Source organism: Peromyscus eremicus, chromosome 7 (genome assembly GCF_949786415.1).
Source record: "Peromyscus eremicus chromosome 7, PerEre_H2_v1, whole genome shotgun sequence".
In the NCBI taxonomy this organism is placed as follows: domain Eukaryota; kingdom Metazoa; phylum Chordata; class Mammalia; order Rodentia; family Cricetidae; genus Peromyscus; species Peromyscus eremicus.
Genome location: NC_081422.1, coordinates 60,414,113 through 60,439,099, shown reverse-complemented (window position 1 = coordinate 60,439,099; position 24,987 = coordinate 60,414,113). Strand labels below are relative to the sequence as shown.

The 24,987-nt window shown below is 41.8% G+C and overlaps 1 protein-coding gene across 2 annotated transcripts in view; it reads left to right on the top strand.

Annotated features, from left to right (window-relative positions):
- Positions 1-24,987, top strand: part of Trip4 (thyroid hormone receptor interactor 4) — a 61,497-nt gene that overhangs the window by 17,032 nt on the left and 19,478 nt on the right. For both annotated transcript variants that reach the window (XM_059268133.1, XM_059268132.1), the window contains exons 7-11: positions 1,962-2,177; positions 8,463-8,568; positions 10,403-10,584; positions 13,790-13,914; positions 16,541-16,632. In XM_059268133.1, the coding sequence (XP_059124116.1) occupies positions 1,962-2,177; positions 8,463-8,568; positions 10,403-10,584; positions 13,790-13,914; positions 16,541-16,632 (721 nt within the window). The remainder of the gene's footprint in view (positions 1-1,961; positions 2,178-8,462; positions 8,569-10,402; positions 10,585-13,789; positions 13,915-16,540; positions 16,633-24,987) is intronic.

Below are 24,987 nucleotides of genomic sequence, written 5' to 3'. Positions count from 1 at the left end.
GGTTTTATGGCATCTTGGCTTTTATTTTTGTTTTTGTTTGACAGGGTTTCACTATGTGGACCTGGCTGGAATAGAACTCACTCTGTAGACCAGTGTGGCATCCAACTCAAAGATCTGCCTGCTTCTGCCTCCCAAGTGCTAGGATTAAAGCATGGACCACCACACCTGTCTCTTCTAAATCTTTTTTTTTTTTTTTTAAACATTCTGCACAAAGAACTTACAGATCACATTTATTTATTTAGTAACAAATTATCTAGTTGTTGGGTAAAAAATTTTGAAGACTATATTTTCAAACCAAAGAGCAGCTATGTTAAGTAAACCATTTATATTGCAGAACAGTATAAATATTACACAGAGAGCACACAGATTTTTGTGCTAAAGCCAGAATCGAAGAAAGTTTAAATTAAGCAAAAACCAAGCCAGGCATACAATCACAGCCTGTAATCACAGCACTGGGGAGACAGAGGCAGGCAGACAGATCTCTGTGAGTTAACACCAGCAGCATCTACAGAGTGAGTTCCAGGGCAGCCGGGACTGCATAGTGAGACCCTGTCTCAAGAAAAAAATAATTATCAAAAACTTCAGGTAATAAATATTTAAGATTTTCTGGTTAACAGAGGGTTTTTGTTTTGTTTTGTTTTAAATAAGGACTAGGGTCTCCATGCGTTAGACTTTTGTAAAAATAAAATCCTGGCAGTCATGAGCTGCATTCTTTCTACTTAATCCAGAGCCCCAGAATGTATTAAGCACAACTGTGAACAATGTCAATTCCTCAAACTCCCAGTACAACCCTCCAGATGCCGACTGTTACACACTCTTTGAAACCACACTGAACCTCTAGCCTGTGCTAGAGAAGGCGCTGGAACATGCCTGGAGACTTTATTTATGAATTCAGCAAATATTTATTGAAACTTGTATTTCCAGCTCTAGGAAGAGCCCAACAGACTTCTGAACCCTTGCCTCACAGAGCTCACTCTCTAGAGCAGGGCTGCCCAGCTCTCAGTCACTGCCAGCCTTTAATTCACCATTCGAGAGGTGCTGAGACTAATCTCTGTCAGGGCAAATACAATCTTTCTAAATTTTATTAGTGGGGAGTAGAGATGGGCGCACATCAGACTGTGTCACGGCCCATAACAAATCTTTTAAAATAAAATCATTTTGTACCCTGAATATGAATGTAATATAAATGTCTTCCTTATGCTTATGTGTGTCAATAATTAGTCATTATGGAGAAACACAGTCTTAACTAGGTTTATGGTTTTGGTGTAATCAATTTCTGTGAGCTCCAGGTTTATTTTCTGTAGAAAGATAGGAGGGTTAAGTTGTCAGAATTCCAGCCATCAAGTTTCTTATCATTATGATCTTAGAACTTGGGCATGTACTAATGAAGAACTAGAGAGTGAGGAGGAGGGATATGGAAACTGTTACAGTAATAGATGAATAAAATATCCTAAATGTTAATAATTAAGCCATAGGATTGAGATTTCAGTGCAAACACCAGCAGACAGATGGGTCTATCAGTAATAAACCAGACCCTAATGAATTTATATGGGGTAGGATATTGAGTAAGTTACTGGAATAACAACTGGTATTGGACAAAACCAAGGTACATCCCAGTCATCAGGTGTAACCTTTGATCCACAGCCTGGAGGGCTGGAGCATGAATGGAAGGGTGTGTAAAAGGTTGGGCTTGTCAGAAAGGGAGGACAGTGAATTATGGTGGTATGTCTTCCACTGCCTGAGGCTGATTAGTTCTAGGAGCAGAACTGAACCTTGCAGTAGACATAAGATACACATTGCAGCTTCAAGTCAGGAAGAGCTTAGCCTGATTTTAGAACATTCTGACCTTTCATAGTTGGTATGGGAGCCTCCACAATAGCAAAAGTTAAGTGGTAATTAGTCCATCTTTGTCAACCCATCACCTACTTGCTGTGTGTTCTTTCTACCTTTTTCCTGCTCAGTATCCGAAGGACCCAAGTCATTGATGATGAGTCAGATTACTTTGCCAGTGATTCTAACCAGTGGCTGTCAAAAGTTGAGCGAGAAACCCTACAGAAACGAGAGGAGGAGCTGAGAGAACTCCGACATGCCTCACGGCTCTCTAAGAAAGTCACCATTGACTTTGCAGGGCGGAAGATCCTAGAAGATGAAAATCCACTAGCTGAGTATCACAGTAGGTAAGTGGGAGGCCTCTGGGGGGGGTCTGAGAACAGGGTCAGTCTGACTGTGAAGGGTTTCCCTCTAATGGATCTGGTGTTTCGTTTATTTAAAAAATTATGATGCCCAGGTGTTGGTGGAAACACCTTTAATCCCAGCAATTGGGAGGCAGAGGCAGGTGGATCTCTATGAGTTTGAGGCCAGCCTGGTCTACAGAGTTCCAGAGCTACACAGCCAAAGCTACACAAAAAAGAAACCCTGCCTTGAAAAAAACAAAAACAAAAAACAAAACAAACAAACAAACAAACAAAAAACAAATAATAATAATGATGATGATGACAGCCAATGTGTAAAGCTCTTGCTGCCCAGTCTTAGGACCGGAGTTCACATCCTCACAACCTGTGTGAAGCCATTGTGCAGGACCACATGTCTGTCATCTCATTATTCCTATGGCAACATAGACAGACAGAATTGCCAGAAGCTCACAGGCCAGTTAACCTGCTGTGTGCAATGACAAACAGCAAAGAAAACTTGTCTCAACCAGGGCGGAAGGTGAGGATCAACAACTCAGGTTGTTCTCTGACCTCCATTATACGTACTATGACACATATCTGCCCATACTTTCACACATACATACATGTATACATCTCATATGCACACGTCGTACACATAAAGATATAAAAATAAAGAAATAAAAATGATGGAGGGCCAAGAAATGAGCTTGGCAGGTAAAGGTGCCTGCTTGCTAAGCCGATAACCTGAGTTTGCTCTCTGGGACCCATATGGTAGAGGGAGGGAGCCAGTTCTGCAAGTTGTCCTCTGATCTTCACACACATGCTATGGCACATGCATGCATGCACATTCTCACTCACAAAATAAAATTTAAAAAATGCTAATAATGATGGTGGGCTAGAAATATATTTCAGTTGTATAACATGTGTCTAACATGCACAAAGCCATAGATCAACCCAGGTACCACACACATACACAAATAATTTTATAATGATGGAGTTATGTATGGCGACATATACTTGTAACCATGGTACTTGAGAGACTAAAGACACAAGATACATAGTATAAGGCTAGCCTGGGCTGCATACTGAGTTCCAGATCAGTCTGAGCTATATAGCAAGACCCTGTTTCACAAATAAAAAAACAAAACAGTAAAAACAAAAATAATAAACCCTAGCATCACAAAAAAGTAAATAAAATGTTTAAGGCTGGGATGGTAGCAAAGTGGTATAGCACTTGCCTAGTATCCTTGAGCCCCAGGGTTTGATCCCCAGCACTTCAAAAAATAAAAATAAAATATAAAATAATAATTGCTAATTTAGAAAAGAAAATATACAGAGTGGCTAAGGATTTTCAAAATGAAGCATGGAACTAGGCACAGTGGTGCAGATACATAATCCTGGTGCTTTGAGAAGATGAGACAAGACCAAGAGTTCAAGGTCAAGTAGTGAGTTTGAGGCTAGCCTGGGCTATGTGTTACTCTCTGATCAAAAACAAAGACCTAAAAGAAAACAACATCTCCAAAAAAGTACAGTTTAGGCAATAGATAAATCAATAAGGTGTTCAGAAGTGATGGTTTAGTTGGTAAAGTGCTTGATAAACAAGGAAAAAGATCTGAGTTTGTTCCCTAGATCCTGTATAAAAAAGCTGGGCATAGTGGCACTCCTGTAATCCCAGAGCTGTGTAGGCAGAGACAGGAGGACACTTTAAACTCCCAGTCTAGTCAAATGGGCAAATTCCAGGTTCAGTGGGAAACGCTATCTCAAAAAATAAGGTGGAGAGTAATTGAGGACAACAGCCCACATTGACCTCTGGCATTTACATGCACATGCTCATTTGCAAGTGTGCATACACATATATACACACAGAATATTTCAGTGAAATGTATGATCCAGAAAGAAACTAATATGTCTACTTTGTGTATTTGTGCTTCACTGTGTGCAGATATGTGTGTGAAATTGATAATGACTAAAATTAACATTGGCTTGGGACAAGAGTGTAGCTCAATAGTAGATCACTTACGTAATTTGAGTAAGACCATTATTCATTCCTTAGCTGTACACACGTAGAGAAATAATAAATCAATGAAAATGAAGCTAACATTTTAAGCTGTAAGGAAAGAATTTAATATATGATGTTGAGATGATTAACACCACTTTGGAAAAATGGTAGGTTAGATCTCTCCCAAACTACACGGTAATAGTAAGCTAGACGAAATCAGTGGATTTGGTGGGACATGATAGTACACACTTGTAATCTCAGCACTCAGTAGGCAGAGTAGGAGGATCCCATCAGGCCAGCCTGGGGTACATAGCAAATCCTTGTCTCAAAGAATAAAAATAAGGGCTGGGTGGTGATGGCACCAGTAGGTGGATCTCTGTGAGTTTGAGGACAGCCTGGTTTACAGAGTGAGTTCCAGGACAACCAGGGCTACAGAGAAATACTGTCTTGAAGAAGAAAATGAAAGTATATACACAAAACAAACAAACAAACAAAACCCTGTTTTATAAGTGCGTATGTATTGGCTTATCAAATTTGGTTAATTTTTAAAAATTGGGAGAGCCAGTGAGATGGATTGGTGGAGCCAGTGAGGTGGATTGGTGGAGCCAGTGAGATGGCTTAGCTAGAAAAGGCACTTGTCATTCAAGTCTAATAACTTGAGTTCAATTTCCAGAACCCAGAGCCAAGAGTGACAGGAGAAAACTTAGTCCCAAAAGTTATCCTCTGACATCTACAAATTTGCCATGGCACATACATGCTCACACTCTCACATATATATCACATAGATACACATGCACACACATGTACACCCAGAAATTTTTAAAAATTTTAAAATATTTGGTCTTGATGAAATGTAACAATATGCTCTGTTTTTCCTCTTTGAACTTTGAAATTAATACATTGGAAAAATGAATTCCCTCCCCGCTTTGGAATGTGGTATTAATATAGTATAATTATTGGTTTTGAAAGTTATTCAGATAATGTTCTTCTCCAACTCCTTTTAAGAAATCTCTCCATTGCCAGGCAGTGGTGTTGTACACCTTTAATCCCAGCACTAGGGAGGCAGACTCAGGCGAATCTTTGGGTTCAAGACCAGCCTGGTCTACAGAGCAAGTTCTGGGACAGCCAGAGGTACACAGAGAAACCCTGTCTCGAAAAACAAAGGGAAACCTCTCCATCCTCAAGTTTTGTACTAGTAAGAAAATGTACTTTTATTTTATGCTTGCATGCGTTCGTTATGTGCACCACATGCACACTTGGTGTCCACAGAGGCCAGAAGAGGTCATTGGATCCCCTACAGCTGGGGTTACAGTTGTCCAACTCCATGCAGGTGTTGGGGACCAACACAGGTCATACGTAAAAGCAGAAAATGCTCTTAACCTCTGTGCCATCTGTCAAGCCCCTGTTGTTTTGAGACTGGGCTTTACAATGTAACCCATCCTGACTTGGACCTTACTATGTAGCCTTGACTGGCTTCAAACTGATGTTGATCCTCCTGCCTCAGCTTCCTAAGATTATAGGTGTGTAACACCATGCCCAGTTTCAGTTTTGTTATGTTTATTTTGTTGGGTTTGGGGGGGGGGGTTGTTAGTTTTTTGTTTTATTTTGTTTGTTTGTGACAGGGTCTCAAGAAGTCTAGGCCACATTGTTTGCCAAAATATCACAAGAATGATCTCTAGGTCACTTACTGATTTTCTTCCCCCTTTGAAACTCTTTTTTTTTTTTTTTTTTTTTTTTTTTTGGTTTTTCGAGACAGAGTTTCTCTGTGTAGCTTTGCGCCTTTCCTGGAGCTCACTTGGTAGCCCAGGCTGGCCTCGAACTCACAGAGATCCGCCTGGCTCTGCCTCCCGAGTGCTGGGATTAAAGGCGTGCGCCACCACCGCCCGGCCCCCTTTGAAACTCTTGATCTGGGCTGTCATAATCGATGTCGTTCTTAGCACCACTGTCTTCCATGCTCCTACTAGGAGCCTTAGTTAAAGCATTCACCTGCTTTTCTAGTCCAAAGTCCCAAAGTCTTCCATATTCCTACAACAAACAGCAGGGTCAGGCCTATCACATCAATACCCACTCCTGCTACCAACTTCTGTCTTAGTTACTGTTCTATTGTTATGAAGAGACACCATGACCAAGGTAACTCTTATCAAAGAAAGCATTTAATTGGGGGCTTGCTTACAGTGTCAGAAGTTTAGTTCATTATTATCGTAGTGGGGAACAGGGCCACATGAAGGTAGGCATGGTGCTGGAGCAGTAGCTGAGGGCTACATCCTGATCCACACGCCAAGAGAGAGAGAGAGAGACTGGGCCTGGCATGGACTTTTGAAACCTCAAAGCCCATGAGGATCATCAAAGGACAGATCTCCTACAATTGGAGTAAGACAGTTGTTAGCCACCATGTATAACTAACACCAGAGAAAGGAGCCTGGGTCCTTTGGAAGAGCAATCAGTCCCCTTTACTGCTAAGCCCTTTCTCCAGTTCCATATAACAATTTTCTGACAAATATATTTTTATTTGAATTTATGATTAAGCTCAATCTTTTCTATTAGTTGACGCTTTGCATTATGTGGTGCTTCAGAATTATCACCATCACTCAAAAATGTTTGGTAAGCATTCAGCAGGCCTATGGAATACAGCAGTAAGTAGAGCATGGCAGTGAAGCGGAATAAAAAACCCTTCTCTGGGTCAGGTTATTCCTCCTTCCAGGGTATGATCTCTTTTGATCTATAGTCAGGCACATTATCCATTGAGCCACTGGCCTGCAAAGGTATGATGTCTTTTTGTTTTGGGGTTTTTGTTTTGTTTTGTTTTGTTTTGTTTGTTTTTTAAGACAGGGTTTCTCTATGTAGCTTTGTGCCTTTCCTGGAACTCACTCTGTAGCCCAGGCTGGCCTCACAGAGATCCACCTGCCTCTGTCTCCCGAGTGCTGGGATTAAAGGCATGCGCCACCCCCCTCCCGGCTTGTTTTGTTTTTTTGAGACAGGGTCTCACTATGTAGTCCTGACTGTCCTGGAACTATGTCACTATGTAGACCAGGCTAACCTGGGACTCAGAGAGATCCGCCTGCCTCCACCTCCTAAGATCTGAATTAAGGCGCTGGAGAGATGGCTCAGAGGTTAAGAGCACTGTTTGCTCTTCCAGAGGTCCTGAGTTCAATTCCCAGCAACCACATGGTGGCTCACAACCATCCGTAATGAGTTCTGTTGCTCTCTTCTGGCCTGCAGGCATACATGCAGACAGAACACTGTATACATAATAAATAAATCTTCAAAAAAAAAAAAAAAAAGATCTGAATTAAAGGAGTGAACCATTACTCCTGGAAAGAGTATGCTGTCTTAAGAGCCAGAGGATTCCTCAGTCTCTGTCCTTCTCTGCCTCCTTCTCTCTCTCTCTGCGTGTGTTTATTGATTATTCACACAGTATGTGAAGTTTCACTATAAAACTTTAGAAAAAGAAGGAAGCACTCTGTGTGGGACAAGTAAGGGTCCTCTTTAAAACTTCTGAATGTTGGAACTAGAGAAATGTCTCAGTGGTTAAGAGCCTGTGTTGTTCTTGCAGAAGACCCAAGTTCAGCCTTCAACACTCTCTTTGGGTGGCTCACCACCACCTATAACTCCAGATCAGGAAATCCAACGCCTTTGGTTTCGCATGGCATTCACATGTACATATTTATACACAGACACACAAATATATACATTGTTTGGGGGGCTGTTTTATTTGTTTGAGACAGGGTCTCTTCTATGTAGTTCTGGCTGTCCTGGAACTCATTATGTAGACCAGGCTGGCCTCAAATTCATAGAAATCCACTTGCCTCTGCCTCCCTATTTCTGAGAATAAAGGCTTGCACCACCACATCCAGCAATACATAGATCTTAAAAAAACAAAACAAAACAAAAAAACAGAAACAGAACCTTTTGTGTCTTGAAGTGAGGATAGAGTTCAGATTAGCATGGAGGAGTGGAAAGGGGACTCCAGTAGGCAGAATAACTATGGTTCATTTAGTAGATGAGTTGTTGTAGAATCCTCTGGGTTAGGCTATTGCTAGACATCTTTTCTAATCTTAGCATGTGTTGATCTTGTTAAGTAGATGAATGAGTAATGTGCCCTACCTATTTTCCTGAGAATTCTTGGTACAAAGAGAAAGAAGGTGGAGTTGGGAGCAGGGAAGGTTGTGCATGTCTACAAATAAAACTTTCAATTTCAATTTATTACTACTAAACGGTTGCATATGGTAAGTTTGGACACTGTGAGTATAGAAGATGACCAGTTATTGCCTCCTTTTGGTTTGTTATCACAGACTAGATGAGACAATACAGGCCATTGCCAATGGAACTTTGGATAGATCCTCTGAAGAGCCTTTGGGAGTTTTGGTAAATCCCAACCTGTACCAGAGTCCTCCCCAGGTTAGTGAATGGTTCCTCTGACTGATAATGAGACAAATAGTTCTCCTTTCAAGCATATCTGTTTCATAGGCCCTTAGATACCAATTTCCTCTCAACATGTCCTTCAATACTTACTCTTGCCCAATATTTTTCTAATTTTTATCAAAACATTTCTGATAAGATGCTTTGTGTTTTCCTCTGAATATTGTCATTTAAATGTTTTTATGGGGGCTGGAGAGATGGCTCAGAGGATAAGAGCACTGACTGCTCTTCCAGTGCTCTTCTAGAGGTCCTGAGTTCAATTCCCAGCAACCACATGGTGGCTCACAACCATCTGTAATGAGATCTGGTGCCCTCTTCTGGCCTGCAGTCATACATGTATATGTAATAAATTTAAAAAAATGTTTTTATGGAGTCTGGTATATTTTTGTGTGTTTTTAGTTATGGTATATGCAACTGTGTATGTTTGTTTGCATGTGTAGGGCTGATGTGTATGTGCATAATGTGTGTGTATATGTGTGTGGAAGCCAGAAGCTGACAGTGGGTACCTTCCTCTATCACTTCCTACCTTACATCTTGAGATAGTACATAATGAATGTGGTTTTAGGGCCTGGGAGTATACTCAATATAGCTCAGTAGTAGAGTGCTTGGCTATGTATGAGGTCCTCAGTTTAATCTTCAGCACTGGTTGAGGGAAAGGATCTTAGAGCCTTTGTCTTCTTGCTTTGGAAGAAGCATTAGCCATCCTTTTTTATTGCCACAACTTGTTAGTCTCCTGCCATTGCCTGTGCCCTCCAATTAAATTACCTGTAATTCTCTGTTCCCCTTTATAGGGAGAGCCTTGTTTACAGCAGGGTTCCACCTTCTTTTTTAGGGCACAAGTCATGCATTTCACAGTAATAGAATATTTCATACAATCAGGGGTTGGAACTGCTGCTCCAACAGCGTCTGTTTAGCTTTTTATGGTACCAGTATGAGACTCTGAAGTATCTTATGAGGAGTTATGGACCAAAATGTTGACCCTGTCTTGGAAAATTATCCAGAATCAAACATAGATCATTAATAAGTATAAAGTGGAAATAATTACAAGTCTTTTGTCCTGGTCATTATGGATTTTCTAGAAGAAGGTAGAATTGTAGAGACTTCAGCATTGTTTAAGATGGGACATGTGGATGAGGATGATGGTCAGCAGATAAAGGTGCTTGACTCTTCGCCTGCGGACCTGAGAATACTAATTCCATAGGTTGTCCTATGACTTCCACATGGGTGCTGTGGTGTGCGTATCCCACTCTATCCCCAAAATGCATGAATGAAATGTAATTTGGAAAAAAACAAAAACAAAAACAATAGCTTGGTGTGGCGATTCCACCTTTAGTCTTAGCACTTGGGCTAACAGATCTCTGAGTTCAAGGCCAACCTGGTCTACATAGAATGTTCCAGGTCAGGTGGAGTTACATAGTGAGACTCTATCTTAAAAAACAAACAAAATGCTGCAACATTGTTGCCATGTTTGGTATTCCTAAGAATTTATAACATCTCGATACTTTTTGTTCTTATTTTAGAAATGAGATCAATTTTTCTTTTAAAAAAAAAAAAAAAAAAGAAATCTCCCTGAGCAATGGCACAAACCTGTAATCCCAACATTTGGGAGATGGCAGCAAGAGAATCAGGAATTCAAGGTCATTCTCTGCCACATATCAAGTTCAAGGCAAGCCTAGAACTTGAAAGCTTTTCTGAAAAAAAAGTGACACTCGTGTGACTCCTTCTTACCAGCATTAGTGGCTTTGGTTCACCGTCCCTAAGTTTCCTCCCTTGTCAGAAAAGCTGTTTCTGTTGTGTGTTCTTTCCTGTGCAGTGGGTAGACAACACTGGCTCAGCCCCACAGAAGAGGACCCCACTCTCAGCAGGACTAGAGCACAGTTTGTATCAGCACCAGCTGCGAATCCAGGACCAGGAGTTCCAGGAAGGCTTTGATGGTGGCTGGTGCCTCTCTATGCATCAGCCTTGGGCTTCTCTGCTTGTCAGAGGGATTAAAAGGTAAGAATTGAAGTTCTTGGGGCTAGAGAGATGGCTCAGCGGTTAAGAGCACTGGCTGCTCTTTGAGAGGTCCTGAGTTCAATTCCCAGCAACTACATGATGGCTCACAGCCATCTATAATGTGATCTGGTGCCCTCTTCTGGCATGAAGTCATACATCAGACAGAACACTGTATACATTTAAAAAAAAGTATTGGAATTCTTACCTTTTCAAAATAATTGAAAGTCAAAGTCTTAGAGTGATAGACATTTGACTTAGAATTATGAATTGGTGCTCCTTTGTACCAGTCTGCTGGTGACTTACATATTGTTCAGTTGCATATAACTTTAAACATGGCTAAGTATGGTTACACAGCAGGGTAGTGGTGGTGCTAGGGTGTGCACTACTACCACCCAGCTTACTGTGTTTCTTCTTAATTCATATTTAAACTCCCCTTTTCTTCACTTGTATACATGGAAATATAAGGTTGTAAAAATGAAAGATAGCCGGGTGGTGGTGGTGCACGCCTTTAGTCCCAGCATTCCAGAGGCAGAGGCAGGCGGATCTCTGTGAGTTCAAGGCCAGCCTTGTCTACAGAGCGAGAGCCAGGACAGGCACCAAAACTACACAGAGAAATCCTGTCTCATAAAAACAAAACAAAAAAAAAGTGAAAGATAGCTAGAAAGAGATCATATATAATCTTATTCCCTAGAAACAGTTAGCTGCTGTTAGTGCTTTGGAGTGTTTCTTTTCTTTTTTCTTTTTTTTTTTTTTTTTTTTTTTTGATGTGGTTTCTACAGAGCTGGAACTTACTATGTAGCCCAGGCTGTCCTCGAACTGGAATCCAGAGATCTGCCTGCTTCTGCCTCCAGAGTGCTGGGATTAAAGGGATGTGCCACCCTGCCTGACCTGGAGTGTTTATTTCCATTGTTTTCCTATGTGGATCAATACTTAGTGAGACCATGTTATACATTTTGTTTGGGTTTTTTATTTCATTTATCATTTATACTATGTGCTCATTTTTCCCTTCCTCTTCTAGAATTTCATATGCTGGCAATGTCCTAATATCTATATGTTATTTGTTTACTGATATGTAAACAAATATATTATATACGTATACATATATTAATGTATATATTAGTTATCTATATTAGTATATACTTCTTTTGAAATGGGGTTTTAGTCTCTAAAGGAGTAGTTGTGAATCCCAGGCTAGTACTTTACAGTTCACGATGAAGACACTGAGGCAGCAAAGGTAAGCTAGATGCTCTGAATTACAGAACCAGACTTCAGGTTTTCAGTGTGCCTACACTCTACTGATTCGGCTGCAGTTGTTCTCTATTTAGAAATGGTCATTTGTGGGTGTTGTTAACGTCTTCCCTCCTTGGTTCACTAAGGTGCACCAGGCACTTTCCTCCCCTGAAAGTCATGCTTTCTTGCTTTGGCTCTGTTGCCTGGTCCATGTGTACAATGCTGTTAGTACAGAGAAGCATGAGTCTGCTTCTCTTTACAACAGCCAAGCCCTCAGATGTCTGTTCTCATTCACTTCCTGTTTGCTTTCGTCCTTTTCCAATGCAGGAGATGGAACAGCATACACTCCTCAGCTTTGGGAGTCCGAATGCTTTCGTTTCTCTCCTGGTTTGGGTCTGTGTTATGTGTCTTTTCTCACGCAAAAGAACAGGATGAACAGCATCTGTCACATAATCACTAACCCTCTGGGAGTCAGTGGGTGGTTCTTTCATGCTTGTGGGACCATTTTCCTAGCAACTCTTCAGGTTATTTGGCCAGAGGGAAAACATACATTTCTTCATTCCCTGTAATGATCACTTACAGTGTATCTGACACTCTTAATTAATCTATATTGGGACACTAAGACTATGAAAAATTCATAGCCCTCTTTCCTGTTTTAAGAATGTGACTGGGGCCTGGTGGTGGTGCACACCTTTAATCCCAGTACTCGGGAGGTAGAGGCAGGTGGATCTCTGCCTGGTGTACAGTGCAAGTTCCAGGACAGCCAGAGCTATTACACAGAGAAACCCTGTCTTGAAAAACCAAACCCCACCCCCCACACCTCCAAAAAAGAATGAGATTGGGGTAAAGATGCTTGTTACCAAGCCTGGCAAACTGAGTTTAATCCCCCAGAGCCCACATGGTAGAAGAAGAAAACCAGCTCCCAAAAGTTGTCCTCTGACCTCCACTTGTGCATGTACATATACATGTATGCACTTAAATAAATAAATACATGTCTTTACAAAAAAAAAAAAGAAAGAGTGCTGTAGAGATGGGTCAGTGGTTAAGAGCCCTTGATATACTTCTGGATGACCCAAGGTAAGATCCCAGAACAAATGTCAGATGGCTTAGAACCTTTTGTTGGATCTGATCTTTCTTGGGTCTCTGAGGACATATGTGACATATATACATGTAGACATACGGACATACACATAGTATCTAGGAACTCACTAGATATCTCTGCCTGGCCAGGAACTCACTCTGTAGACCAGGCTGGCCTCAAACTCACAGAGATCCACCTGTTTCTGTCTCTCAAGTGCTGGGATTAATGGTGTGAGCCACCACACCTGGCCCCTGACACTGTTTGATCCCCAGAACTCATATAATGGAAGGAGAGAACCAACTCCTCCAAGTTGTCTTCTAGCCTCCATAAAAATGCCATGTGCCCTCCCTACAAGTAAATAAATGTAATAACTTAATTATAAACTTGGGTTATAGAAATCCCAAGACAAGTAACAGTTGCAGATCTGAGTTTCAGAGATCAGGTGACGAATAAGAGTTGAGAGAAATGACTAATGGTGGTGAAGGCAGGAGAGGTTAGCTGACAGAGTTCAGTTCAACTTTAAGGGAAAGGTATTGTGGGAGAAGTATTGCTCACAAAAGAATCCCTCTTGGGGCTGGAGACATGGCTTAGAGATTAAGAGCACTGACAGCTCTTCCAGAGGTCCTGAGTTCAATTCCCAGCACCTACATGGTGGCTCACAATCATCTGTAATGAGATCTGGTGCCCTCTTTGGCATAAAGGTGTACATGCAGGCAGAACACTATAGACATAATAAATAAATAAATTTAAAAAAAAAAAAGAGAATCCCTCTTGATGAAGTATCTTCTTTAGATCTCTTGGTCCAGTTGGGTAATTTGCCATAGGGTTTGCTGTATATTGTGGGATCTTCAAGGAAACTAGACTTTAGAGCCTTCCTATTAACTTGTGTTTAAGGGTGGAGGGCAGATCCTGGTACACGGCTCACAGAGGGAGACTTTGGATAGCGGCCACCGGCAAGAAACCCTCCCCTCAAGAAGTCTCGGAACTCCAGGCTACCTATTGTCTTCTTCATGGGAAAGGTAACAGCCACATATATACTCGGTTTTCAGTCTCCTTTATCCTGATTGTTCATTCTCCTATTTCCTTCTTCCTCTGGCTTTTTCTTGTGTTAAAACCTCACATTTATCTATTAGTTTGATTTGGAGACAGGGTCTCTCAGTGTAGCTCAGCTGCCATGGAACTCACTATGTAGTTAGGCTAATTCAAACTCAAGGTGGTTTTCTTGCCTCAGCCTCCCAAATTGTAGGATAAGAGGTATCAGCCTCCACACTCAACTATTAGTGTGTTGAGTGATGTCACAGATGGCTATTCAAAGCATTAATTTCTCTAAAAATTCAAGACTATGTATGGTGGGACATATCTTTAATCCCAGCACTTGGGAAGTAGAAGCAGATGGATCTCCCTTGAGTTTGAGGCCCATTTGGTCCTTGTAATGAGTTCCAGGCTAGCCAGAACTCCATAGTGATACCCTATTTAAAAAAATTTTAATTAAAAATTAGAAAATGTAAATAAATATTTCACAAACCAAAAAAATCAATCAACTAATTTTCATTTTTAAAAAAATCTTAGTTATTTTATGAGTTTTGTCTGCTTGTAAATATGTGTGTGCAGTGCCCATGGAGACCAGAGGAGGGTGTTAGATTCCCTGGAACTAGAGTTACCAATAGATGGTTGTGAGCTGCCATGTGAGTGCTAGGAACTGAACTCAGGTCCTCAGGAAAAGCAGCCTTAACTACTCTTAAAAAAAAGTGCTCTAAACTACTGCACCATTTATTCAATCCTTAATGGGAGATTATCTGTCTGTCTATTGTCTATCATCTATCTATCTATCTATCTATCTATCTATCTATCTATCTATCTATCTATCTTTGAGACAGGGCCTTATGTATACCGTGGTTGGTCTGGAACTTGATATGTAGACTAGGCAGCCCTTGAACACGCGTAGATCCACCTTTTTCTGCCTCTTTAAGTGCTGGGACTAAAGGTGTGAGCCACCACACCCAGTCAACCAACTAGTCTTAGTTGTGTAATCTGAGAAAACCTTCCATCTATTTATTGTGGAAATAAAATAAGTGATGGGAGATAAAGTAAGAAAAAACAAAAACAAACAAACAAAAAAAACCCACGTAAGAATTTGGTGAGGCTGGAGAGATGGCTGGGTGTTAAGAGCTCCCTCCGCTTTTGTAGAGGACCCATGCTGGGCAGCTCACAAGCGCCATAACTCCACCTTCAGTGGAATCTGACACCTCTGACTTAGGTGGGCACCTGCACTCATGTGCACATACCTGGACACATATGTACATACAATTCCAAGTAATAAATAATTCTTATTTTTAAAAGGAATTTTAGCTCTTGGGCACCTTGTGGTCCCTCCTATTCTGGCCCATACAGTTGTGAAGACAAAAGGGAAAGGTAGCTATAGAACCACCTTTGAAAGTTCTAAGAAACCATCTGATGCAGTCACTAGGAGTCAAAATGCATAGTCCTTAAAAACACATTTCTGGGGCTGGAGAGATGACTCAGCAGTTAGGAGCACTGACTGCTTTTCTAGAGGACCTGGATTCAATTCCCAGTACCCACATGACAGCTTACACCTGTCTGTAACACCAGTTTCGAGGAATCCAACATCCTCACACAGACACACATCCAGGCAAAACACCAGTGCACATAACATAAAAATAAATTTAAAAAACAAACGAAACAAAACCCCCACATATACCTTTAACCCTAGGGAGAAGGAGGCAGAGACTGGTGGATCTCTGAGTTAGAGGCCAGCCTGGTCTACAGAGCTAGTTCTAGAATAGCCAAAGCTACACAGGGATACCCTGTCTCGGAAAAAAAAAAAAAAGAAAGAAAGAAAAGGAAAAAATGACATTTATTCTTCTGTTTGTTTCATCATACTTTTTATACTTTTATGTTTTTTTTCTCATCACCTATAGCTGCTTTTCTTTTTTCCTAGAACACTGTACCTCCTGTTCTAGTTTTATTTCCTTGGCTGTGATAAAATTCCGTGACCCAAAGTAACTTAGAGGAGAAAGGGTTAAAGGTTTGTTTTAGCTCAGAATCCCAGGTTTTAGTCCATTATTTTAGGAGGCCACAGTGGTAGGAACTTGAAGCAAGTACTCCCCTCATAGCCACAGTGAAGGAGAGCCAGCCACGTCTCAGCTGGCTCTTACTCGGTTACCTTTGTCCATCCTCACATGCTTCAGGACTCTTCTTAGAGAATAGGGCTGCTAGTGCTGCCAGCCTCTCATTGAGACTCTTCCTTCAGGACTGTAGGTTGTGTCGGTTGAGAGTTAAAGCTGACCATCACACCACCAGACTCTAATCCAATCCATTTGTGAGTGTATTAGACTTAATTTGCTTGGGATTAACCTAGAGAGTCCTTGAACCTTGATGGTATATGGAGGATTTTTCTAAAGTAAAAAAAGCTTCCAAATTTAGCATGTAAATAGTAAACTAAGCTAGTCACTCACTAGTTTTTTGCTAAAATTCAAGCAGTGTGCCATATAAAAAACTTCACAGTTTTCCTTTGCTTCTGCAAATAGATGGAAAAGTTATGTGTTCAGAATTCAAAGCAGATTTCTGAGTTCCAGGGTCACAAAAAAGGAAATTTGTCCAATCCTTTTGTTGTTTTCTATCTAGATTTGGAATTTCCGAATGACTATCCGTCAGGTTGTCTTCTGGGCTGTGTGGACCTAATTGATTGCTTGTCCCAGAAACAATTTCAGGAGCAGGTGAGTACTGAGTTCTTCTTGTGGGCAGACACGTGCTTACTAGTGTGACAGGTTCTTGTCCTTTTATTTAATTGTTGCTGCCTTTTAAGCCACAGCTGTCCGAATCAGCAGCTGCATCTGCCGCTACCAGCAGCGGTGAGGTAGCAAGGCCCGTAGCCGGAGGGAATTCTGTTCCCTCAGGTTCTGACTCTCCAAAGCTCCTAAGGGAACTTAACTAAACCTCTCTCCCTCTAAAGAACTCAAGAGTCAAAGGTTAAGGTGGAATTCTGCTCTTCAGAGAGGCTGAATAGCAAGTAGCTCACCTTCTCTCCTTGCTCTCCTCCTCCAAAAAGCCCAGTGCTTCTCCTCGCCCTCCTTATAAACCCTTTCTCACCTGCTCCTCCCTACCACTTCCTGACAGCTAGTTGCTGACGCAGCCTCCTGACCGCAGGTGAATTTTATTTAATCAAACACATCTTCGCATCATTAAACAAATGTTCCAGAGCATAAACAAATGTAACACACCTTGAAATAATATTCTACAACAGGTTCTAGATCTTCATAGCAGACTGTTCTGAAGACAGTAAGGTGCTAGCAATTTAAACAGAAGAAGAAAGGTCTCTCTGTCCCCCCTCTTTCTTTTCTGAGAGACTCGTGGCCCAGATCAGGCTGGCTTCAAATTCACGGTCCTCCTTTCTCTGCCTCCAAAGGAGTCTGCTGTGTTGTACCCTGCTTTGTTTTGTTTTGAGCCATATCCCAGGCTGAACTGGAACTTACATATACCCTTTGAACTTGTGGTTATCCTCTTGCTTCTGCCTTGGAGCGCTGAGATTACAGGCATGCAACCACCACCCCCAGCTTCAGGAAACTGTTTGAACGTACACTGGAGGGCGAATAGCAGTAGGTCAGAAACAGAAGCACTAGGAGATGGCTTGGTTTCCAGTGCATGGGGAAGTAGCAGAGCTGCATTTCTAAAAACAGCTGTCACCACAGTCCAGGGAAGGACGTGTAAGGCTTGCCTTCATCCTTTCTTTACGCTTTGCTCTCTAGGTTGGGCGGAAGGGTGCACACTTATATCCCAGTGCTTCGGAGGCAGAGGCAGGCAGATTTTTGTCAGTTGGAGGCCAGATCTACATAGCAAGTTCCAGACCAGCCAGGGCTACAAAGTGAGGCTCTATCTCAAAAAACAAAACAGAGCAAAGCAAAAGTTCTTTTAATGAAGAAACTCTAAAATAACGCTTTTCGTTTTGACTAGATGGTGGGTGTGGATAATCTGTTTTGGCTTATCCTGAAGCATTTCTTCCAGACCATTGAACTCATGATAGGCAAGTGTGTTTGAACTTGGTTTGATTTGTGCCATGTTGGAGTATGTGTGTACAAGTGAACATATGTATGTATTAAATTCTTTTAAATCTCTGAACATTGAATTGACACGACTCAAACACGTTGTGAACAGTAGGGGGCACCAAATAACTTTGACTTCACTGGGAAATTCCTCAAATGGAGAGTTTGGGCTCCCACTGGCAGGACTCAAAAAATGGCCAAATCCATCCTGAAGCAGAAAACGTCTTACAGACCGTGTTTTCCTGTTCTTTTGAGCACTTAATTTAAGCGTTTGGGCTTCTACTGCTGTGCCTAAGAAACGTACTTCTCCTTAGTTTGATTCAGTAAATCGTTTTTCCAAGTGTTTGCCGCCTTCTTTTTCTTGCTGTGCTGAATGAAACCAGGGCTTCATGCATTCTAGTCAGATACCCCAACACTAAGCTATGTCCTCAGCCTCCCAAATGCTTCTTTCTTTCGTTCATTTGTTCCTTCCTTCCTTCCTTCCTTCCTTCCTTCCTTCCTTCCTTCCATTCTTTTTGTCTTTCTGTCTTCTCAAGACAGCATCTCACTGTGTAGCCCTGACTGTTCTGGAACTCTCTCTGTAGACCAGGCTGGCCTTAAACTCACAGAGATCCGCCTGCCTCTGACTCCTGAGTGCTGGGATTAGAGTCAGGTACCACTACACCAGCTCCCCCCCCCCCATTTTTTTTTTTTTTAATTTATTGTTTCTAGTCACTTAACCCTCTCAATACTTCCCTTGCAGATTTTAGCCAGCAGTTCTTATCCCCCTAGATTTCTTGATATTTTTGTCAGTTTGTTTTTATTTTGGTTTGGTTTTGCCTTTGGGTTTGATTTTGAGACAGGGTGTCACCATAGTAGCCTAGGCTGATCTTGAGCTTACAGTCTTCCTGCTTCAACCTCACAAGTGCTAGGATTAATTTTTTAGAGGTGGGTATTTTCTTTGTTTTTCTTTTACGTGTATGGGTGTTTTGCCTGCCTGTATGTCTGTGCACCACATCCAGGCAGTGCCCACAGAGACCAGGAGAGGGCACTGGAGCCAGAGATATAAACTGCAATTGGAACTGGAGCTACAGTTGTGAGCTGCCAGGTGGGTGCTAGGAACTGAACCTGAGTTCTTTGGAAGAACATCCAGTGTTCTTAACCATCTCTCCAGCACCCCCAAGTGCTGGGATTATTGGTGGCCACCACCATACCTGGCCTGTCTTTTGCTTGTTTTGTTTTTTCCTTTCTTCTCTCCTCTCTCCTCTCCTCAAGACAGAGTCTCATGTACTGGGATTGCCAATATGTGCCGCCAAACTCTGCTATGTTTTTTTGTTTTTTTTTTAAAACTGGGTCTTAGCCTAGGCTGGCCTCAAACTTCATCTCTAGGTGTAGATTATCTGATCCTCCTGCCTCAGCCTCCCAGGTGATGTTATAGGTATGACCCCAACACCCAGCACTGTCCATGATTTTCTTAGGTTTACCTTCCCTGTCTTTTCTGTTTACTTACGTGTCCACTGCATGCATTCGGGTATGAGATTGACGCCCGTTCTTTTGCTCTGCCCTTAGCATACAATCTAGACCCAGACAAAGCCTAGGGATGTGGAAGCCTTCGTCTCCAGGCCATGGCACCTATACTTTTGCTTTCTTTCCACCTCTATTTGTTTTAATGTCATGCCCCTCCCTTTCTGCTATGGAAATAAACATATTCGTTTCTTTTCCCTTTGTTGTGATACACTACCTGACAGAAGCAACTTAAAGGAGAGAAGGTTCATTTGGGATCATGGTTCCGAGCACACAGTGGGAAAGGCTTGGCATTAATGTCCAGTTCTTGGTGGTGGAAGCTTGCGCCTACTGCTGCTCACAGCGTGGCAGATCAAGAAGCAGAGAGAAGGACCACAGTTAGGGCTATAACCCTCAAAGGCCCTTCTTCAGTGATCCGTCTCCACCTTCCAGGCCCCCACAACCTTCCAAAAGAGCACCAGCAGCTGGGGAACCACATGAGCCTATGGGGGACATTTTTAAAATTCAGACCATAACAGTGAAAACTATAATCTTAATGTGTGGGATATTCCTGAGGGTTGATGTCATTAGAAATCTAATTAACAAATCTTGTTTTCTCAAGGATACCCTTCCTTCAGGTCAGCATGATGCCTCTCCTTGAGCTTGGGTTTATTGTGTGTTATGTACTGAAGTTGCTGAGGACAGTATGGAGAAATGCCAGAATCTTCCCACATGTTCCATGATGGAGATCCTGGCAACTCTCCTTATGGATTGCCCTTAGGTATGCCATGAACTTATATCAAAAGTTGGTAGGTTTCATGGAACATTGAAATCTCATACTCTTTTCTCATGGTCATCAGCTTTTCTGTGGCTTTCTCCATTACTTTCTGTGTTTTGAGAGTATCATATGAATATGTTCAGAGTAGATAATAGCTTAGTTTTGTTTGTTTTTGTTTGAGACAGGGCCTCACTATGTAGCTCTGACTGGCCTGGAACTCTCTGTGTAAACTTCTCTCTGTGTAGCCTTGAACTGTCTCTCCTGCCTCCTGAGTCCGGGGATTAAAAGCTTGCACCACTCCCTGCCTTATTTTTTTTTTATTATATATGTGTGTGTGCACATGGGCATATGTACATGTAACTTATGAAGCCAGAGGTGTCAGAGTTCCTAGGAGTTGAAGTTATAGGCAGTTGTGAGCCACCTAACTTAACCGCTGAGCCATCTCTCCACTCCAGTGGATTGTGTCGCTTTTAGAAATGGTTGCTGTCTTTTGCCCCCACCCCCACCGCCAACTTCTGTGTTTAGCTTTACCTGAATTCTGGGGACTCAAACCCAGGTCCTCATGCTTTAGCAGCAAGCACTTCACCATTGAGTCAGCCCAGTGTTTGATCTGTGGTGCTGTGGAGTAAACCCAGGACCTTGTTCATTCTAGGCAATTGCTCTACCACTCTTAGCCTAAATCTTGTTTCTAAATAAATAAATCTTGTTGGTATTTTGGGGAAATAGCCCTATCCTAGGATTTCACAAAGCACTTCAAGTAGGTGTTCCCTGAAATTAGTGTACATCTGGGAAACATCTTTGGATTAAACAAATCTGTTTACCATAGAGTTTCTAAGAGTCTTTAATATGCAAGTAGGAATTAAGACTCTCTAAGAGGTAGATAATAGAATACAGTGTTCCTAAACATTTTCCTTCCTGAAGCAGTGTTGGTAATCAGCCCCAGGACCTGGCACATAGTGGGCAAGTGCTCTACCACTGAGTTACTGCCCAGTCCCCCCTCACACACACTCATTGCCTGTTTACATACTACAGAGCTGTGTCTTAGCATGCACAATTTAGGATGTACATGTCAGGCTTTTCTTTACCCTCTTAAGTTCAGCTTACTGAACAAGAACCATCCAGGAAACAATTTCTACCCTGTGTCTTCAGCATTGCAACGTGGATTCTTATCAACCAGCCGAGTCGAATTTTCTTTGAAAAACTGTGGCACTAACAAACTTTATGTCAGCTGAAACTAACTTCCTATGTGACTTGGAACACATTTTTTCTTCAGCATACTGTTGCTAACATTTTCCTTCCCCAGAGAAACTTGGTAATTTATTTCTGATCTCACATTCTTGGACTGTCTTTGATAAATTAAAATATACTAAGCCCTCACTATTTTTGGCATAATGTGATCATTTAGTTCTCTAAAAAGAATAAGAATAGCAAAGATTTGTTTCATAGTACTTTTGAAATCAAGTGCACTACACTCTAACTGGTCTTTTAAAAAGTATGTCCTGAACAGGCTTACTTTTATCTCTTTAAAGCAAGTTTAGCCAGCATGGCTAATTTGTGCCAGGGAGGTGGGGGTGCGGGGGATCTCACTAAACCCTCAACCCTCCTCTGAGTAATGACAGAGGACGAACCTGGACAGGGAAGGAACGTATGGAGAAGGCTGCCGGCTGACTGGGAGAGATAGGTAGATGAGAGCCATCTCCTCAGAGCTTCCCCCTTATTCCCCTGGAAGGAGCCCCTGCTGTTTGCCAGCATTTTATCTGCCAGCAGCAGATGTAAGCTCTCAAAAACAGCAGGGAGGATGTTGACTGCAACAATGCATCAAGGCTGTGGTTTGTAACCTCAACAGTGAGGCAGTTAAAACTTTTTTCTTTTTTTTAACAAAGCCGTTTTGATTGCCAAATCCATAACCATTAGCAGCTGTGGTTGTGAGCAGTTCTCCAGACCTAACAAGTTTTCAGACATGGAGTTGAGTTGGTGGCCTTTGTTTTTACGGCTCTGTGTTGTTTGTGCTATTTATATCTCTGCCTTCAAAAGAAACTCAGATTTGTCTGAAATCTCCAAGGTCATTGATTATTCTGTTTCTTCCCAGCAGAGCCCATTCCTCTCGTGCCAGCTTTCTGTTAGTCTATTTGATGCTAAGGTTTTTTATAACAGACCAGATCCTACCTTCAAGGAATTATGCTGAGACTATTCTGCTGGGCCCCTCTATCTTATAATTGACACCAAGAGTAGAATTGCAGTCCTCTTAGAGAGAAGGATATGAGTTCTTCCATCTTCTTGAAGATTATCTAAGCACCAGGAGGTGGTAGTGTGCCTTTAATCCCAGCACTTGAGAGGCAGAAGCAGGTGGATCTCCGTGAGTTCAAGGCCAGCCTGGTCTACAGAGGGAGATCCAGGATAGGCACCAAACTACACAGAGAAACCCTGTCTTGAAAAACAAAAAAACAAAACAAAACAACAACAAAAAAAAACTAACAAAATCTAAGCAACATAGATGTCTGGAAGACTGCAGATCTCACTTTGTGTGGAAATCACACACTGATGGGTCTTCTCAATCTGAGAAGAAGTTAGAACATGAAGGAAGTAATAATGTTCAACATTCAAACCAGGCCTTGGCCCTGAAAATGCCAAATCCCTGATTCTGTTTTTCAATCTGTGAGGGAAACAGGGAGCGGTAGTATATTCTAGTACTCAAGGAGTCTGAGGCAGGAAGAGCACTGAATTCTACACTTGCCTGGGCTACATAGTCTCATAATAACCAAAAAAATAAATGAATAAAATAAAGTCTGAGGAGATGGGGTATACCTCAGTGCAGAGTCCTGTCAGTGGCCCTCTGCTGTCTATCTGTTAGTTCTCCTGACACAATTTGCCTGTGCATAGACCAGAATATTCCTAAGAGACCTTGAGGGCTGTTATCTAAGACACAACAAAAAAGGAAACCCTATGTTGTTAACAACCAGCTGACCTCCAAGCACTTCTTTAAAATCACAGTCCACTTGAGTGAGGTAAAGAATGCATAATCAGAATGTTTAAGAAGACTAGAAGGTTCATTAGAGTTTGTAGTGGTTAGAACATACTGTTGTTATTGTTGATTGAAGTTTGGGTATCAAGTATTCACTTGAAAATGGTTTAAGGATGCTGGATGGTGGTGGCACACACCTTTAATCCCAGCACTCACAAGGCAGAGGCAGGTGGATCTCATGAGTTCGAGGCCAACCTGGTCTACAGAGGGAGTTCCAGGACAGCCAGAGAAACATGTCTTGAAAGAACAAAAAACAAAAATGGTTTACGGAATAACAGTATGTGTTTGTTATATGTGTGCATATATAACAGTGTGTGTTTGTGCATATGTGTGCTTTATAGCAAAAAAACATTCCACTTAATGTTCTAAAGAGAGATGTGGAATAGTACCACTTTTGGGTTTTTTGTTTGTTTGTTTGTTTTGTTTTGTTTTTGTTTTTTTCTTTTTTGAGAAAGGGTCTCACTTGTAGCTCTGGCTGGCCTGGAACTCACTACATAGACCAGGCTAGCCTTGCACTCCCAGAATGTCGCCTGCCTCTACCTACCAAATGCTGGATTAAAGACATGTGCCTTCATGTCTAGCAATGCTACTTTTTCTAATGTTCTGTGTAATAAATTCTCTGTATGTCTATGTACTGCTTGGTGCCTGTGAGGCCAGAAGAGCCTATCAACCCCCTGGAACTGTAGTTACAGATGGTTGTGAGCCACCATGTGGGTGCTGGGAATCAAACCTGGGTCCTCTAGAAGAGCAGCAGCCATCTCTAGCCCCTGTAATAATATTTTTTCTTTTTTGATATGAGGTTTCTCTGTGTAGCCCTAGCTGTCCTGGAACTCCCTGTGTAGACCAGGTTGGCGTCAAACTTAGAGATCTGCCTGCCCCTGTCTCCTGAGTGCTAGGATTTAAGTCATATGCCATTATGCCCACATTCTTGTAATAAATTTTTTGTTTTTTTGAAACAGGGTTTCTCTGTGTAGTTTTGGACCTGTCTTCACTCTGTAGACCAGGCTGGCCTCGAACTCACAGAGATCCACCTGGCTCTGCCTCCCGAGTGCAGGGACTAAAGGCATGTGCCATCCCCGCCTGGCATAAATTTTTAATAGTAACTTTTTAAAGATATTTATTTATTGGGTGGAGGGAAGAGAGGGGGATCTGTGGTTGGTATGTAAAATGAATAAAAAATTTCTTAATGAAAAATGGAGGGATGATAGAAAAAAGATTTACTCATTATGTATACAGTGCTCTACCTGCATGTGTTCCTGCACACCAGAAGAGGGTACCAGATCTCATTACGGATGGTTGTGAGCCACCATGTGGTTGATGGGAATTGAACTCAGGACCTCTGGAAGAGCTGCCAATGCTCTTAACCTCTGAGCCATCTTTCCAGCTTAATAATAATCTTTTTAAAAAGTTTTTTTATATATATTTTTGTTGTTTTTTTTTCCATAGTTATTTTACTTCATGTTTGAGGATTTTGCCTGAATTGTATATATGTGTACCACATGTATGCCCGGTGCCTGTAGAGATCATAAAAGGGTGTGGTAGCCCCCTGGAAGTGAGATTGTAGATGGTAAACCGCCCTGTGAGAGCTAAGAATGAAAGTACACATCTGCAAGAGCAACAAGGCTCTTAGCTGTTAAACCTTTTCTCCAGACCTTATTGATTTATTTGGGGCATTGGTTTGATGACTTGGCAGTTAAGAACACTTTTCCAGGGGACCCAAATTTGTTTCTAAGCACCCAAACCAGACAGT